Source organism: Bos mutus, chromosome 9 (assembly GCF_027580195.1).
Source record: "Bos mutus isolate GX-2022 chromosome 9, NWIPB_WYAK_1.1, whole genome shotgun sequence".
NCBI classification, from domain to species: Eukaryota; Metazoa; Chordata; class Mammalia; order Artiodactyla; family Bovidae; genus Bos; species Bos mutus.
Window position 1 is genome coordinate 70,891,845 of NC_091625.1, and position 17,276 is coordinate 70,909,120.

Below are 17,276 nucleotides of genomic sequence, written 5' to 3' on the forward strand. Positions count from 1 at the left end.
CTCCAGCAATTCATTATTCACTCTCCTGTAGCAACAGTTTTCATCTCTTCAAGAGATCATTTCATCAACACACACATATACACTGGTACCTCTCATCTGTGGAAAATAAATAAAATAAAAACCTCTCTTGACCCCCACATGCCCTTCTAATTTATTTTTTTCTTAGGTCCCTAGGTTCTTAGGTCCCTCTTACAACAAAACTCCCTGAAAGAGCTGGCCCTCTTGCTGGATCAGCCCATATTCTCGCATTCCCTTTGGAAGTGCTCAGATCAGGCTTCGTTGCTATCATCCCTCGTGAAAACCCCTACTAGTGAAGTGATGACAGCCACATCTTACCTTATCTTGTACTACTTCTGCATCAGCTGATGGAGTTACACTCTCCTCCTGGCAACACTTCACCCCACTTATTGGACCCCACTCTCTCATTCTCCTACTCACTGGGTGCTTTTCTCCATCTCCTTTTCTGGTTCCTCCTCTTCTGCCCTGAGTCTAAACACTGAAGTTTCCTGTGGCTCAAGCATTAGATTTCTTCTCTTCTAACTCATTCCATAGGTGAAGCCATTTTGGTGTTAAATATTGTCTCTCTATTAGAGGTAAGTTTCTCTTCTTTTTCTAAGGAAACTTTATTCTTTTATTATTTCCAACAATAATCCAGCTCCTAAAGTCTTGAATTTAAGATGTATTGGGGAGTTTGGTTCTTGGCAGTTTGGGAATAGGCAAATGAGCTCTCATTCTGGGTCGTGGAGGCGAGGGTGTCTCAGTTTGTTAGTGGTGCAATCCAAAGCTACATTTACTATCTGGGTGGTGGAACGCCACTGGAACCCCCTGGAAATGGTAGCAGCAGAGCTGCACCACAGCTCTGAGGGCCGTGACCTTTGGACTCTGGAGATTCCAAGACAATGAAGTGACAAACAGCAGAATAAAAAAGAAGGGACATGATTTTTCCATTTGTGCCTTTCTTTCTAGCTGTGACTCTGTGGCCTCATGTAGCAGTTATGCAAAATAGTCTATAATTCTTATCTTTGGATTTGAAATGAGTGTAAAAAGGAATGCTTGCATGGCTTATTGAAAAATCTGACTACTGTGTCTTTACAATGAACAGAATAACTTTATATGATGAAACTAATGTTTCTGTTCTTACTATAGAAATACATTTTTTTCCAAAGTTTGTAGATGATTAAGGACATAAAAAAATGTACTTGACAGGTCTCTTGTTTTACCCAGAATAAAGAATATGCAGACGTGCGGTTACATCTGTGAACAGATCATTCTTTGAGACAGTTCTTCCTCCTCTGAGGACCAAGAGTTTTGCTCTTTAACATTACTGACCAGTGTGGAGTTGGCACACCTTTGTGTGTGCTCAGATGGTCAGTTGTGTCTGACTCTTAGCGACCCCATAGACTGTAGCCTGACAGGCTCCTCTATCTATGGGGCTCTTCAGGCACGAATACTGGATGGGGAGCCATTTCCTCCTCCAGGGGATCTTCCCAGTTCAGGAATAGAACCCACGACTTTTACATCTCCTGCATTGGCCAGCAGATTCTTTACCACTAGCACCACCGGGGAAGCCCAGCATAGCTTTATTGATAAGTAATTAATATTACTTGAGAATAGTCACACTAAATGTGAAAGGAATAGAGTGAGCGCCATGCTAGGATATCTTTTTTAAACTAAGTATGATTATCAATATTTAAAAATGCAACCACTATTCTTTTATAGATGATAGATATTTTATTTTATTTCCTAAAGCTTTGTAGGTTTGAATATGAACTTTATTTGTAGAAAGCAAATAAGAGGAAATCTATAAAAGCATGTCTCAAAATAATTACCTATTTATCCATCCTATAAACTACATTATGACATGTGTTTCATTGAGCACAATGTGATTTGAAAAAAAACTGAGATTATGGGGGACCCAGATTTACTTAGATATTTATAGACGGTTCCTGATTTGAACTGCCACTGGCAAAGTACATTCATGACCTCACCAATGAGAATCTGATAAGATTCACTTTTGATTTTTAAAACATAATTAAGTGTTCTGGCACTCCACTCCGGTACTCTTGCCTGGAAAATCCCATGGATGGTGGAGCCTGGTAGGCTGCAGTCCATGGGGTCGCTAAGAGTCGGACACGACTGAGCGACTTAACTTTCACTTTTCACTTGCATGCACTGAAGAAGGAAATGGCAACCCACTCCAGTATTCTTGCCTGGGGAATCCCAGGGACGGGGGAGCCTGGTGGGCTGCCGTCTATGGGGTCACACAGAGTCAGACACGACTGAAGTGACTTAGCAGCAGCAAGTATTCTGGAGCTTGCATTTAACAGGCAGTTTAAATTCAAACACCAGATGACTCTTTCTCATGACTGCATTTCTGCTTCCTTACTGTAGATCTCTAGACATTTGCTGGTTACACAGGTGAATGAGTGAATGAATAAATGAAAAATGGATTGATAAGTACTCTTATCCATGTTAATAAAACTAATTTGAAAATGTTTTTCTCCCTGATTTTCTACCTCCAACCCTGACCTTGTATTTCATGCCAGACTCAAATATATATCTGCCAGGGTTACATTTCCACTTGGATGTCTATTAAATTAAAGCTCAAACTTCAGATGCACAAAATTGATTTCCATAGTTCCATCCCAGACTTGCTATTCCTTCAGTGCTCCTGTAACCGACCAGGACCCTAGGCCACCTAACCAGGACAGACTCCCCACCCCACCCCCACCCTGCCATATCCTCTACCTGCCTCTTTTTTGTAGAAAAACTTTAGTCTCCTAGGCCTCCCCTGCGTCACAAAAATTTAACTCAAGAATAAATGATTGTAAGAATGTAAAGACATAGTAACAAAAAAATAGCAGTTGGGCCAGGAGGACTGGTAACAATTTAAACAATGGATCAGGCATACAGGAGCACAGAATGTTAGGCCTTCCCCTGAGGACATAAAAACCAGTGTCTGACACACATTCCTAGTTGTTTTGCAGACACTAAAACCCTCACCAGATGGAAAAAGCTAAGTGCATGAAGGCCATGAGCATGTAGCGGCCAGACTGGCTGGAATCTGAGGACTGATGATGTTAACCCCTGTGACATCATCCTGTTACCTCTCCATTAACTAACCAGAGAATTGTGCATAAGCTGATCACATGCCCTGCAACTCTCTCCCTTACCTTGCCTTTAAAAACCCTTCCCTAAAATCCATCGGGAGTTTGGTTCTTTTGAGCATTAGCCACTGGTATTCCTGGCTGGACACTGAGCTTTCCTTCACCACAACCTTGTATCAGTAGATTGGCTTTCCAGTGCCTGGACAAGAGGAACCAATTGGTTCACCAACACTCCCTATGTCCATAAATGGCAAGTTTGTGTCTCCAACTGCTTAGGCCAAACATTTGGGAGTCACTCTTTTGTTTGTTTGGAGAATTTTGTTTTGGCTATGAAGCATGGTTTGTAGGATCTTAGTTCCTTGACCCGGGATTGAAGCTAGCCCCCTAAAGTAGAAGTTCTTAGTCCTAACCATTAGCAGTAACCTTTGGTGTGGGACTACTTTGTTTACTTTTATTTGTTTGGTTTTTTCTTGGAGGTGGGGGGTGTTGCAAAAACCCCTATATATCTTGGCTCCTCCCTTACCTCTTTGGAACAGTCCAAAGAAGTATCTGAGCCACTGGATCCCAGGCTTAAGGCCTTGGTAAAGTCCCAAATAAAATATGATTTTAGATTGTACTTGTTTTCTTCCATCAACACCCCATTATTATCTCCAAATGACATTCTACATAATAAATGATTTGTTTACATCTATCTTCCCCCACAAGAATATTCATAAGCCATGGGAAGGGCAAAGACTTTGCTTTAATAAGTGCTATATCTCCTATTCTTAAAATAGTATCTGGTATATAGCAGGTGCTCAATAAGTGGCATTGCTGCTGCTGCTAAGTCGCTTCAGTCACGTCCAACTCTGTGCGAGATCACGTCCCAACTCTCCAGGCAAGAGTACTGGAGTGGGTTGCCATTTTCTTCTCAATGCATGAAAATGAAAAGTGAAGTTAGCCTCAACCCCAGACTCCTCCGTCCATGGGATTCTCCAGACAAGAGTACTGGAGTGGGTTGCCATTGAATTAAAGTGACTACACTGGATGACCTCATGTGAAGAGTTGACTCTGATGCTGGGAGGGATTGGGGGCAGGAGGAAAAGGGGACGACAGAGGATGAGATGGCTGGATGGCATCACAGACTCAATGGACGTGAGTTTGAGTGAACTCTGGGAGTTGGTGATGGACAGGGAGGCCTGGCATGCTGCAATTCATGGGGTTGCAAAGAGTCGGACACGACTGAGCGATTGAACTGAACTGAACACTGGATGACAGTGCAAACCCATTTTCTTTCAAAATTTCTTTTTTTGTAGCATAGAGCTATGAAAGAGATATTTCAATGCTTTATTTCATAGAGCTATGAACGAGGAATAGAGGTAAATACCTCTATTCCACCTGGAATAGACCTTTCCTCCAACCTTCATCATGTGGCTCTAGTGGTAAAGAATAAGCCTGCCAATGTAAGAGACATAAGAGATGTGGGTTCGATCAGGAAGATCCCCTGGAGGAGGGCATGGCAAACCACTCCAGTATTCTTGCCTGGAGAATCCCATGGACAGAGGAGGTGGGCTAATGTCCATGGGGTCAGAAAGAGTTGGATACAACTGAGGCAACTTAGCATGCCAACCTTCACCAGTTTTCATAGCTACTGTGATATTTGACTAGCCCATACATTGGCAAAATATGTTGTTGTTTTTTTTTAACTAAGAAATCCATCTCAGAATCCTACTGTGAGATGAAAAATAAATGGATTGTCCCCTTCTCAAAACTTCTAGTCAGAAAGACTGTCCAGCTGTCGCCCCTTTTCTTCCACAACAAACACCATGGGGAGCATCAGCTCAGAACAAGAAGAACAGGAAAGTGGAGCTGCTGACTGTCATGGAACCCAATATTCTCCTCATTGTGGTTAAGCTCTTTAGAGCTGAGAAAAGCCATTTTCTGATAACCCTTACTTAAGCTTCAGACTTCTCAGTAATGCCTCAAAAAGCATGGTCTCCATAATCGCCAGCAAAAGCACGGCAGAGGAATATTTAATAAACTTAATTTGAGGTACCAGAGTGAAAAAAAAGTATAAAAGGGTAAGAGATGGTGAGAGGATCTGAGAGTTGAGAAAGAATGAGTATGAAGTATAGAAGTGTGCAACCTGTACCTCAATAATTCAAGCCTTAGTAGATAGTAGAAGTTATATATTAATACACATATATATTAAATATTTTATGTTGGAAAGTTTCTAAATTAATTTACCCCAGGAAATTTAGCTTTATGAGCCTAGGAAACGGCAAAATGTCAAAGCATAAAAGTCTTATGATTCAGGTCTTTCTGCAAAGGGAAACAGATTCTAGAGCAGAGAGACTATGAAACTGAAGTCTGGTACCATCAATAGAGACTGTCAGGGAGGTGTTTAACAGGAGGATTCCTACGTGCTGTTTCTCACAAGTCCTTTGTTTCTTTTTAAGCGGAACTTAAACCTCCCAGGAGCTGAGGTCATTATGTGAGACAGGCTTGAATCTCCTTTAGTAAACATTCTTTTTATGACAGAATTGCTTAGTCTCGATCCCCTTTCTTGAGATATGGATTGTCTCCTGACCTTGTGACCATTATTAATTCCTTGTTCCCTTGGTAACAGTTGCTGTACATTTGGTTTTCTGATCTTTATCATAGTCGAAAGAAACTTTTTGTACCCCAGCCTATATATACTCACAGAAAAATTATTAAAGCACCTTTGCTCCATCAGAGCTTAGGTCCCCATGTCGTTTTTGTTTCTCTCTCTCTCTTTCTCTCTCTCTCTCTCTCTCTCTCTCTCTCTCTCTCTCCCCAGCTAATTCTCTGGAGCGTAGAAACCTGTCATGCTCACTCTCCTGCCTGGGCTTCTAAGACCCTCTCGAGAAGGCGCCCTGTGCCTTTACCCCCTTGAGAGTGCACCTATACAAAAAATCTCTTGCCAAACTGCAGAAATTTCTCAAACCAAAGCACAAGAAGTTTATCAAAATGTTCAAATCTACCCATACAAAGGACCGAAAGGCCAGCCTGCAACATTAAGACCTTATGTGATAGATGCACCCCTTAATCTAACAGGAAGGGACTTACTTATGCTATGGCAAACTCAGACATACATTCCACGTTTTCTCTTAGGGCCACTGCTCATTTAACAAACAAAGCAATTATTAAAATAACTTGGAAAAATGACGAGCCTATTTGGACAGAGCAATGGCCCCTTATGAAAGAAAAATTACAGGCTACTAAGGACTTCCCTGGTGGCTCAGACAGTAAAGCATCTGTCTACAATGCAGGAGAACTGGGTTCAAGCCCTGGGTTGGGAAGATCCCCTGGAGAAAGAAATGGCAATCCACTACAGTACTATTGCCTGGAAAATCCCATGGACAGAGGAGCCTGGTAGGCTACAGTCTATGGAGTCACAAAGAGTCAGACACGACTGAGCGACTTCTTTTACTTTCAAAGAACTTATAGACACACAATTAGAATTAAACATATTGAGGAATCTTACTCTCCTTAGAACCCTCCTATTCCTATTATAAAAAAGAAATCTAACAAATGGCGTCTCTTAACAGACCTTAGAAAAGTTAATGCATCTATGAAACCTATGGGTGCTTTACAACCAGGGATCCCATCACCTATTACTATTCCTCAAAATTGGCACATTATTATTACTGATTTACAAGATTGCTTTTTTAATGTACCTTTACATCCTTTAGACCAGGAGAGATTCACTTTCTCTCTCCCTTATCCTAATCATATTGGGCCTCATAAAAGATTTCAGTAGATTATGTGACCTCAAGGTATGCTTAACAGTCCTACTATTTCTCAAAATTTTATAGCCAAAATTTTACATCCAATGTGACAGGATTTGGAGTCCTAGATAGAGTGGGCTGTGTATCCCAAGGACATGATAAGAGTTAACTTTAGGTTTTTTCTTAGGCCTGTTTTTGTTTCCCAGGCAGAATTGGAACTCCAAAAAAGTATTTTAACAAGTTAACCTTTTCCTAACTGCATGTGTAAGAAGAACCAATTTTGCAAATTCAAAAAAGATTTTATTTTAATCAGTTTTCTCTGGAGTCTAAAGAATATCATGGCCATTCAGTGTCAAAAATATAATTTCTCCTTTTTGTAGTTACAGTATATTATTAATTGTATATACTGGTTGAGGCAATCAACCCAATAATTCAAAACCACAGCCATATCAGATCAGATCAGATCAGTCGCTCAGTCATGTCCGACTCTTTGCGACTCCATGAATTGCAGCATGCCAGTCCTCTCTGTCCATCACCAACTCCCAGAGTTCACTTAGACTCACGTCCATCGAGTCAGTGATGCCATCCAGCCATCTCATCCTCTGTTGTCCCCTTTTCCTCTTGCCCCCAATCCCTCCCAGCATCAGAGTCTTTTCCAATGAGTCAACTCTTCACATGAGGTGGCCAAAGTACTGGAGTTTCAGCTTTAGCATCATTCCCTCCAAAGAAATCCCAGGGCTGATCTCCTTCAGAATGGACTAGTTGGATCTCCTTGCACTCCAATGGACTCTCAAGAGTCTTCTCCAATACCACAGTTCAAGAGCATCAATTCTTCAATGCTCAGCCTTCTTCACAGTCCAACTCTCACATCCATACATGACCACAGGAAAAACCACAGCCTTGACTAGACGGACCTTTGTTGGCAGAGTAATGTCTCTGCTTTTGAATATGCTATCTAGGTTGGACATAACTTTCCTTCCAAGGAGGAAGCGTCTCTTAATTTCATGGCTGCAGTCACCATCTGCAGTGATTTTGGAGCCCAGAAAAATAAAGTCTGACACTGTTTCCACTGTTTCCCCATCTATTTCCCATGAAGTGATGGGACCAGATGCCATGATCTTTGTTTTCTGAATGTTGAGCTTTAAGACAACTTTTTCACTCTCCTCTTTCACTTTCATCAAGAGGCTTTTTAGTTCCTCTTCACTTTCTGCCATAAGGGTGGTGTCATCTGCATATCTGAGGTTATTGATATTTCTCCCAGCAATCTTGATTCCAGCTTGTGCTTCTTCCAGCCCAGTGTTTCTCATGATGTACTCTGCATATAAGTTAAATAAACAGGGTGACAATATACAGCCTTGACATACTCCTTTTCCTATTTGGAACCAGTCTGTTGTTCCATGTCCAGTTCTAACTGTTGCTTCCTGACCTGCATACAAATTTCTCAAGAGGCAGATCAGGTGGTCTGGTATTCCCATTTCTTTTGGAATTTTCCACAGTTTATTGTGATCCACACAGTCAGAGGCCTTGGCATAATCAATAAAGCAGAAATAGATGTTTTTCTGGAACTCTCTTGCTTTTTCCATGATCCAGCGGATGTTGGCAATTTGATCTCTGGTTCCTCTGCCTTTTCTAAAACCAGCTTGAACATCAGGAAGTTCACGGTTCACATATTGCTGAAGCCTGGCTTGGAGAATTTTGAGCATTACTTTACTAGTGTGTGAGATGAGTGCAATTGTGTGGTAGTTTGAGCATTCTTTGGCATTGTCTTTCTTTGGGATTGGAATGAAAGCAGACCTTTTCCAGTCCTGTGGCCACTGCTGAGTTTTCCAAATTTGCTGGCATATTGAGTGCAGCACTTTCACAGCATCATCTTTCAGGATTTGGAATAGCTCAACTGGAATTCTATCACCTCCACTAGCTTTGTTCGTAGTGATGTTTTCTAAGGTCCACTTGACTTCACATTCCAGGATGTCTGGCTCTAAGTCAGTGATCACACGATCGTGATTATCTGGGTCGTGAAGATCTTTTTTGTACAGTTCTTCTGTGTATTCTTGCCATCTCTTCTTAATATCTTCTGCTTCTGTTAGGTCCATACCATTTCTGTCCTTTATCGAGCCCATCTTTGCATGAAATGTTGAGGCAATCAACCCAATAATTCAAAACCACAGCCAAATACCAGTCCCCAAACAGATTGCTAGATGATTTTTTTTCTTTTGGACAGAAATATTTCCTAGGAATATTTTCATCATTATCGCTTTCCTTTCTTTCTATAACTATTGTTAATATAGCTTTATTTGTTTTAAATTTTTTAAACTTACCACAAGGAAATATTTTAACAAAAGCAGAAAAACATTTCAAGACATTGAAGGACACCTCCATTCCTTTGCCTGTTTGGTATCAAGATGGGTTAACTAATCAATGGAAATCTAAGAAACTAATCTTACAGGGAAAAGGGTATGCTTCTATTTCTCCAGATGGATCCAACGAACTCAGATGGCTTCCTCTTCGGAAGATTCAACCAAAGGGGGCCCCCAACATTCAAACTAGAGACAAAACAACAAAAACCCTAGGAAGAAGAAATTCCAATACAAGCCATGGCAGCTTTAAAAATTTCCAAAAAACACCGCACTCGACGTCATTGACCTTATGATCTCCCTACTTGGGGACAGATAAAAACCCTTACTAATCAAGCTGAAAATCTGGTTTCTCAACAGGGAATGCCTTGGAATTACATATATATATATATATATTCCCCCCCACACACACACACTATGCTTGCTTTGCTTGCTTTTGCTTCCCCTGTTCAGGCTGACTTGATTCATCACATTTATTGGGCTTATACACCTAACCCCCCTTTTTTATTGAATGGACAGATATAGGACCAATCGTATCCACTAATGATACGTGCCCCCTCCTTGGAGCTTGGAGGAGCTGTCTCATCCTGAGAAAGAAGGAAGACTAATTAACATTTCTCTTGCCATGATATCCTTCCTTTATGCATGGGCCCAACACAATTATGTATTAATGTTAATCAACAAACTTGGGCTTTCGTCCTGCCTCCAAAAAAGAACTTCCACTCATTGCTTGGATTATTTACTGCCCTTTCTTTGTCCATGAACCATGTTTATACTACTGAAACTTTAGGGAAAGAATTAAAGAAAGAACAAAGAACACTATGCAAAGGGTTTACCAATAAGAACTTTAAATATATTCCTGTTCATTGGGACAAATGTCAGGCCAAATTAGGAAAATTAATGTTTATGGCTAATCATACAATTGACTATTGGGGACCCGATGGTATGTGGTTATCTAACTGCTCAGATGATATTAACAGCCTGTGTGTGATTATGTTACTCAAGTAGCATAGAAGGTTACTAAGACTACAATGGAGCATTACCATGACAGAGGACTTCTTGGGTGGCTTGACGGTGGAGTGCCCCCCCCCTCGTCCTTGGATTGTCCTTGATAAACAGATTGGGCCTGAACAATGGGACATCTGGAAACTTGCTGCAAGCACCGAGGAACTTGGGACTTGGACGGGACATTTCACAGGGACCAGTCGTAGCCATAGCAATTATTTCTTTCGCTATAATCAATCATATTGTATACAAACCTGTGTTCCACTTACTTTTGTTGTAGCTATACAAAATTGTAAATTGAAATTTACAATTCAATAAGACTTTACGTTCTGAAACTTGCATAAATTGTAAGTTATATACTTGTCTTAACTCCTCTATTTCCTTGCGAAATGACTCCGTTTTGATTCTTCGATCTCGACATAGTCTGTGGTTACCAATAAATCTCCAGCGTCCCTGGAAAGAAGGTCCCATGGCTGGACTTGCTTCCAGGTTATTTACTAAATTGCTCCGACGATCTAAACGATTCATTGGATGGCTGATTTTTGGCATTTTGGGATTAACAGCTATTTGCACCACTGCTGCTGTCACTGATGTTGCTTTACAAACCTCAATTCAAACACATGATTTTATTCAAAATTGGACTAAAGATGGTGGGCCACTCAGGCTTAGATAGATGAGGATATTCAAGAGGAAATACAGGAACTAAAAACAGCCATCAAATTGGTTGGAGATCAATTAACAGATGTACAAAAACAGGTGATGCTAAAATGTGATTGGAATTCTACTCAATTTTGTGTTACTCCTGTTCATTTCAATAATAGTGCCTACAACTGGGAACAAATCAAATTTCATTTACAAAGCATACATGATAATGCCTCTCTGAATGTACAATTATTACAAAAAGAAATATTTGAAACCTTTTCCAATAATCTGCTGTCGGGAGCCAGCGTGAGGAGCTCCACCTGTGGCAAAGGTCATGAAAAAGGAGGCTTGGCATATGCAAAGGCAGGATCGAGCCTCAGGAGTCCCCCTGGATATTCTCAAGCATCTACCCCCCAAAACCAGAGTCTGCCTACTTTACTGCTTTGTGCTCTCACCTCTGACTTTACTGGGGGCTGTCTCCCACCACCATCTCGCTCTCTCTGATACAGAGTTAACTTACAGCTCCAGTTAATGAGTTCCTGGGCATTAGGTGTGTTTAAATCCAAACCCCTCAGATAGCTCTCTAACTCGCCTGACAAGTTTACCCGGACTCTTACAGCTATGCATACGATTGTTTACAGTCTCTCAGCCTCGAGAGGCATGGGAAGCTTAAGATATTCAAATAGCTTAGAGCCTCTCAGAGAGTTAGAAACTGTCAGAATAAAACTAGTAAAAGATTTCATTGATGAGCCAATGCTTGCTGCCAAGTTTCCACATACTCTGTATTGTATCCTTGAATGTGTATTAATTAATATAGTTGGAATGTAGAAAAAATAAGTAGTGGCCTTGGTGTTAGCAACTTTAGACCCTTAAGGTAATAAATTCTTTCCTTTGTTGTAAACCCACTGCACCTCTGCCCTGTAGGAATGCAACTTTATCTAATACCTTCGGAGGATGGCACCAAACCTTAAAATAATTACTCTTAGAGAAAATAAGTCTTATGGATTGACAAACCTTTGTCAAGAGTCATAAAATGTTAATAGGCCTTCTGGCCAGAAGATGATGTAGATCACCTAAACCATTTGTACACAATAAATTTGCAGGAAAGAAACCCTGGTTTTGATAAGGATCAAAGATTGCTGACTTTGCGTGATTTCACATCCTCTATTATCCTCTATGTGCAACTTAGGGTATAAAAGCCCCTGTTGAAAATAAAGCTATGGGCCTTGCTCACCGAAGCTTGGTCTCCCCGTGTCATTCTTTCTTGTTTCCTTTTCCTCTTTTTCTCTTCTATTCTTCCTTCATGCCAAAATAATTTGGAGCGCAGGGGGTCCTCTGCGACCACTTATTTGCCTGGGCTTCTAAGACCCACTCGAGAAGGTGCCTAAAGTGAGACACCTTCCGCTATTCAAGAGGGCGCCTGCGGCCTCCGTGGTCAGGGCAAGTTCAGTGTCAAGAACTTTATTTTTTTCCCGTGTAAACCAGTTATTATTGAGCATCTAATAAATCTCTCAGCCTTTGCTATCCCTCAATCGCGATGCCGTCATCCTGAGGGAATTCCTGGATCCAACCGGGGCTAGACTCCAGCAATCTGCCCTCTTCCACTAATTTTAAAACTTTAGCTGAACAACTAGCTGATCAATTATCTGGGCTAGACCCACGCGGATGGTTTCAAAGCATTACTCACAGCATTGGGTCTGGAACTGTAATTTTGGTGACTGTCTTGACAATTATATTTGTCATCTACCTTTGCCTTCACACAAAAATTGTTAAAACTAAACAAACTCTAATGGTCAGAACTCTTTTTACAAATATTATAAATAAATAAGGGGGAATTATCAGGGAATGTTTAACAGGAGGATTCCTACGTGCTGTTTCTCACAAGTCCTTTGTTTCTTTTTAAGCAGAACAGCACGCTGCTCCCAGGAACTGAGGTCATTGTGTGAGACAGGCTTGAATCTCCTTTAGTAAACATTCTCTTTATGACAGAATTGCTTAGTCTCGATCCCCTTTCTTGACATATGGATTGTCTCCTGACCTTGTGACCATTATTAATCCCTTGTTCCCTTGGTAACGGTTACTGTACTTTTGGTTTTCTGATCTTTATCATAGTCGAAAGAAACTTCTTGTATCCCAGCCTATATATACTCACAGAAAAATTATTAAAGCACCTTTGCTCCATCAGAGCTTAGGTCCTCGTGTTGTTTGTTTCTCTCTCTTTCTGGCTAATTCTCTGGAGCATAGAAACCCGTCATGCTCACTCTCCAGGCTTCTAAGACCCTCTCAAGAAGGCACCCTGTGCCTTCACCCCCTCAAGAGGGTGCCCAGTGCCTTCGTGAGCAATGCAAACCCTGTGTCAAGGGCTTTATTGGTTCTCTGCATAAACCAGGGAATATCAGCCTCTTTCTCTCTTTCACTTTCTTATCATCGACTCTGGACCACCAGGTTCTGGTCCGTTAAAGGACCCCAACAAGAGACCTTGGAATATTTTCTGAACACAACCCACTGTCTACTTCAGAAATTAATTTACTATTTATATTCATGAGATTGTCTTCCCCTTAGTTTCTAATCCCAATGATAAATATTTATATATTTCTCCAAATTTAATAAGCATATTAGATTATAAATAATTGTTAAATGGTATCTAAGTACAATTTTAAAAAATCAAATGAATGTCTATATATATATATATATATAAAACTTATACCACATACATGAACAGTTAGGATTCATCATTTTCTGTAGTAAGCATATGCATTTTAGAGAATCACAGTACTTTGTACAAACAACTATGACTGGGACTTCCCTCGTGGTCCAGTGATTAAGAATTCACCTTCCAGTATAGGGGGTGCAGGTTCTATCACTGGTTTGGGATCTAAGGAACTAAGACTCCACATGCTGTGGGGCAATGAAGCCCAGGCATCACAACTGGAGAAGTCTGCATGCTGCAACAAAGACCCAGCATAGCCTAAATAAATAAGCAAATATTTTTTTAAAAATAGGATGTTTCAAATACCTGTGGGGTTCTTGACATGGAATCCAGTTCACCTGAGGATCTGGGATATTCTCCAGATAAGGGAAAATGGTTTCCCTGGTAAATTTCCATCCATAAAGTGCATCTTCTGGGGTCACGATAATCTGAGCACCCTGCTCAAAACAAGTTAAATCAAAATTATTTATCTGTGTATACAGACAATTCAACACTCCAGTCTTCATCAGCTCTCATGCCTGTCTTATGAATTACGATTAGCAGAAATAAAAGAATACCTGCTCAGCTGCCTGCTTAATTGCCTTCTCCAGAATATCTATGTTCTTGTTCATGAGGAACAAGGCCTCATCTGGAGAAACAGGTGTTTCTGTGTCATTTGGCAGTATGACAGCATGTTCATACACTGCAGCTTTAAAAGTATCCAGAGTGCTGACATGTAGAATTATTAGGGCAAAAACTGCCACAGAGGTTTGTAAAGAGGAAGTGATCATGGCCAGGGTATCCTGAGTTCTGCAAGTGAAAGTAACATTCATGTAGTATTTATAGAGGAAGGAACATTTATGTAACATGTGACTGCCAGCTCTTATCTTATAATCTCATGAATATTATGTCTCATCATTTTGGAGGAAAAAAATTTCAGTTCCATGAATACAATCAAAAAGTATTACAAGGACTGTACAACATGTACTATTGATAAAGTGTAATGACACATTTCAAAAGAAGAATTCAAATATAACACAATTGTACCCTTTTATTAATAGAAAGAAAATAGTTAACTAAATTAACTCTCATGTGAAAACCATGATACAATAAATATCAGTTTTAAAAATTACAAAAACCAGATAATAATTTTTTTTCTGTTCTGTTGAAGGATCTACATTGTGTTTATTTTCAGAAGATGAGAAAATTTAAAAAATATTTACTACTAGGAGAATGCAGTACAGGGTGATATTGGGGGCAAAATTCACCCAGATCAACACTCTGACTTACTTATTAAAGACTCTGAATGTGCACTCCATAAAAACAAGATTTTGTGTCTGGTTTGCTCATTGTTGCAACCTTAGTGCCCAAAGCACTGATCCTCCCGGAGCTGGTCCCTGGTGTTTGGCCAGAAGAGAAATCAAGAACCTCTCCTTAGGGAGCCTCTGTCCTTAGGGAGAAAAGCCTCCTTCCTCCCCCACTCATTTCCTTCCTTCCTTTCTCTTTGGAAATAGATGCAAGGGAAGGGGAAGTATCTCACTTGGGCTAGTCATTACAAAGATCACCTCTGTTGTAAACTCAGATAAAATGGAATTTTCATTTTTTTAGGGGCAAATGACCACAAAAATGAGCTTTAAAACACACATACACATACATTATGTGACCACTGATAACCTTCTGAAAGAGGTGGAAGTGTTAGTCGCTCAGTCATGTCCAACTCTTCACGACCCCATGGACTGTAGCCCACTAGGCTCCTCTGTCCATGGGATTCTCCAGGCAAGAATACTGGAGTGGGTTCCCATTTCCTTCTCCAGGGGTCTTCCTGACCCAGAGATTGAATCCAGGTCTCCTGCATTGCAGGCAGAGTCTTTACCATCTGAGCCACCAGGGAAGCTGGCCCTTCCTAGGACATCCATATTCTCCCTTCTCCAGTCCAATTCTATCACACAAGGATTTAGTGCATTTTGTTTATTTGTCTGTTTGATTTTGGTTTTTAATCTGTCTTTCTTTCAAATACTTTTAAACAGCATAAAACAGTAGAAACAAATAAATAAAATTCTTGATATAGGTGAGGTCTAAAGGTTATAAACCAGGTCTGCCCAAATGTTCTGCATTGAATAGAAATGTTTAGTAAAGAAATAACTTATTACCTATATAGAATAGAATACTGAAAATAATTTTTTTAGAAAAATGTTCAAGTCTTTTAATGGATAATGTGAAGAGATTTTTTATCATCTATTTTCATACAGTAAATCATGAGTGCCTTTAGAGTCTAGAGAGTGTGTAACACAAACACTTTATAGGACAGGAATTGGAGGCATAGAGAGACAGTGGTTTAAAAAAGGGTGGAGAACTTCTCACTCTTTATTCCAGAATCTTTTCCTGATAACTAAGACATCAGGCATACATCCATACTCTAGTTTGACGTCTGTATCCAGGTGTCTGAACATTCAGTTGCATCTTTTAAGGAGTCCTATTCAAAATGACCATCTTAGGAAGATCACAGGTAAATCTAAATATTGCACAAATACTTGATGTAGCTGTTGGAAATAGCATGTACAGTCATTGATGGTATTTCCTCATAGGTTGCAAGGATGACACATCAAAAATAAGGAAGCAAAACAGAAAAACCAGGCCCTTCTTTTAAAATTGTTTTCTCTTGATACTATATACTGAAAAAAAAAAAAAAAAACACAATGTAGTTGAGGCCTTTAAGCCCTTGCATTTTTATCAGTATAATTTGGGTCATGATCTACTTCCTCGTCATTTAATCTAATTGATTAATTTCATTTCATTTCATCCAATTGGTAATACTTCATTATCTTTTTTGCTTAGTAGTATTTAGGTAAGCTGGTGAAAATACACAAACAATCCTTACTTTTGGAGGGTAGGAACAGAAACAGTCTTATCTGTCTTTCGAATCTCAGTGTCTCCAAATTTCCTGGATGTTTTTCTCTTTGTCGCTATACAGAAGAGATATAGTGTTTTGTTTATTAGAGGTTTTTGGCTGGAGGGTGAAAGGGGAAATGGTCTCTGATGCAAAGTCAGGGTGATGAAGTTCCCTTTTTTCTCTGTAGCATTTCAAAATTGTCTCATAAAAATTGAGAATTTGAATAACAAAATATTGGAAGAGTCAGAAACTAGTAAATGAAACAGCAATTTAAATATGGAAAGATCTATAATATATAAGAGAAAGAGAATGAGTTTTACAAACATTTGCCATACAGTAGGTGATACACTTTTAAATCTTCACTAAATTCAGGACCGAGAACTTTAAGAGTTTACATTTTCATCTTCATAAACCTGATTGCTTAAGTAAGGCTGAATTAACTTCTTTAGTTTAACTCAGCTATAAAATAATGTTACCTGGCCATGGGGAACAGTGATCAATTATAATTTATTGCTAATAAGATCTATTCCCTAATTTACCAGTTTGTGATTAATGTAATTCATTACAAGGGTGAAAAGTTCCAATCAATTCAAAGTTCTGAATGAAGAGTCACTATAAAAACTAGACAAGAGGTCAAATATTTGTTTCTAACTGGGATCTGATCGTCTCAAAATAGTACTCAACTGAGCCTGGTTTTCTGGCTCTAATAAGTAAGAAGAGTAGAAATGTAGCTTCTTTTCTTTTCTTTTTCCTTTTTTCTCATTTTTGACAGTACAACACAGCTTGTGAGATCTTAGTTCCCCAACCAGAGATTGAACCCAGACTCACTGCAGTGAAAGCACCAATTCTTAACCACTT

General features: G+C 39.8%; 1 protein-coding gene across 3 annotated transcripts in view; it reads right to left on the minus strand.

Moving 5' to 3' along the window:
• The window catches only part of LOC102269960 (pantetheine hydrolase VNN2), a 29,139-nt gene extending 14,810 nt beyond the window's left edge, over positions 1 to 14,329 (minus strand). For all 3 annotated transcript variants that reach the window (XM_014478900.2, XM_070376686.1, XM_005887737.3), the window contains exons 1-2: positions 14,107 to 14,329; positions 13,856 to 13,986 (exon numbers count right to left, since the gene is read on the minus strand). In XM_014478900.2, the coding sequence (XP_014334386.2) occupies positions 13,856 to 13,986; positions 14,107 to 14,319 (344 nt within the window). In that variant the 5' untranslated portion in view covers positions 14,320 to 14,329. The remainder of the gene's footprint in view (positions 1 to 13,855; positions 13,987 to 14,106) is intronic.
• Between the last annotated feature and the right edge of the window lie 2,947 nt (positions 14,330 to 17,276).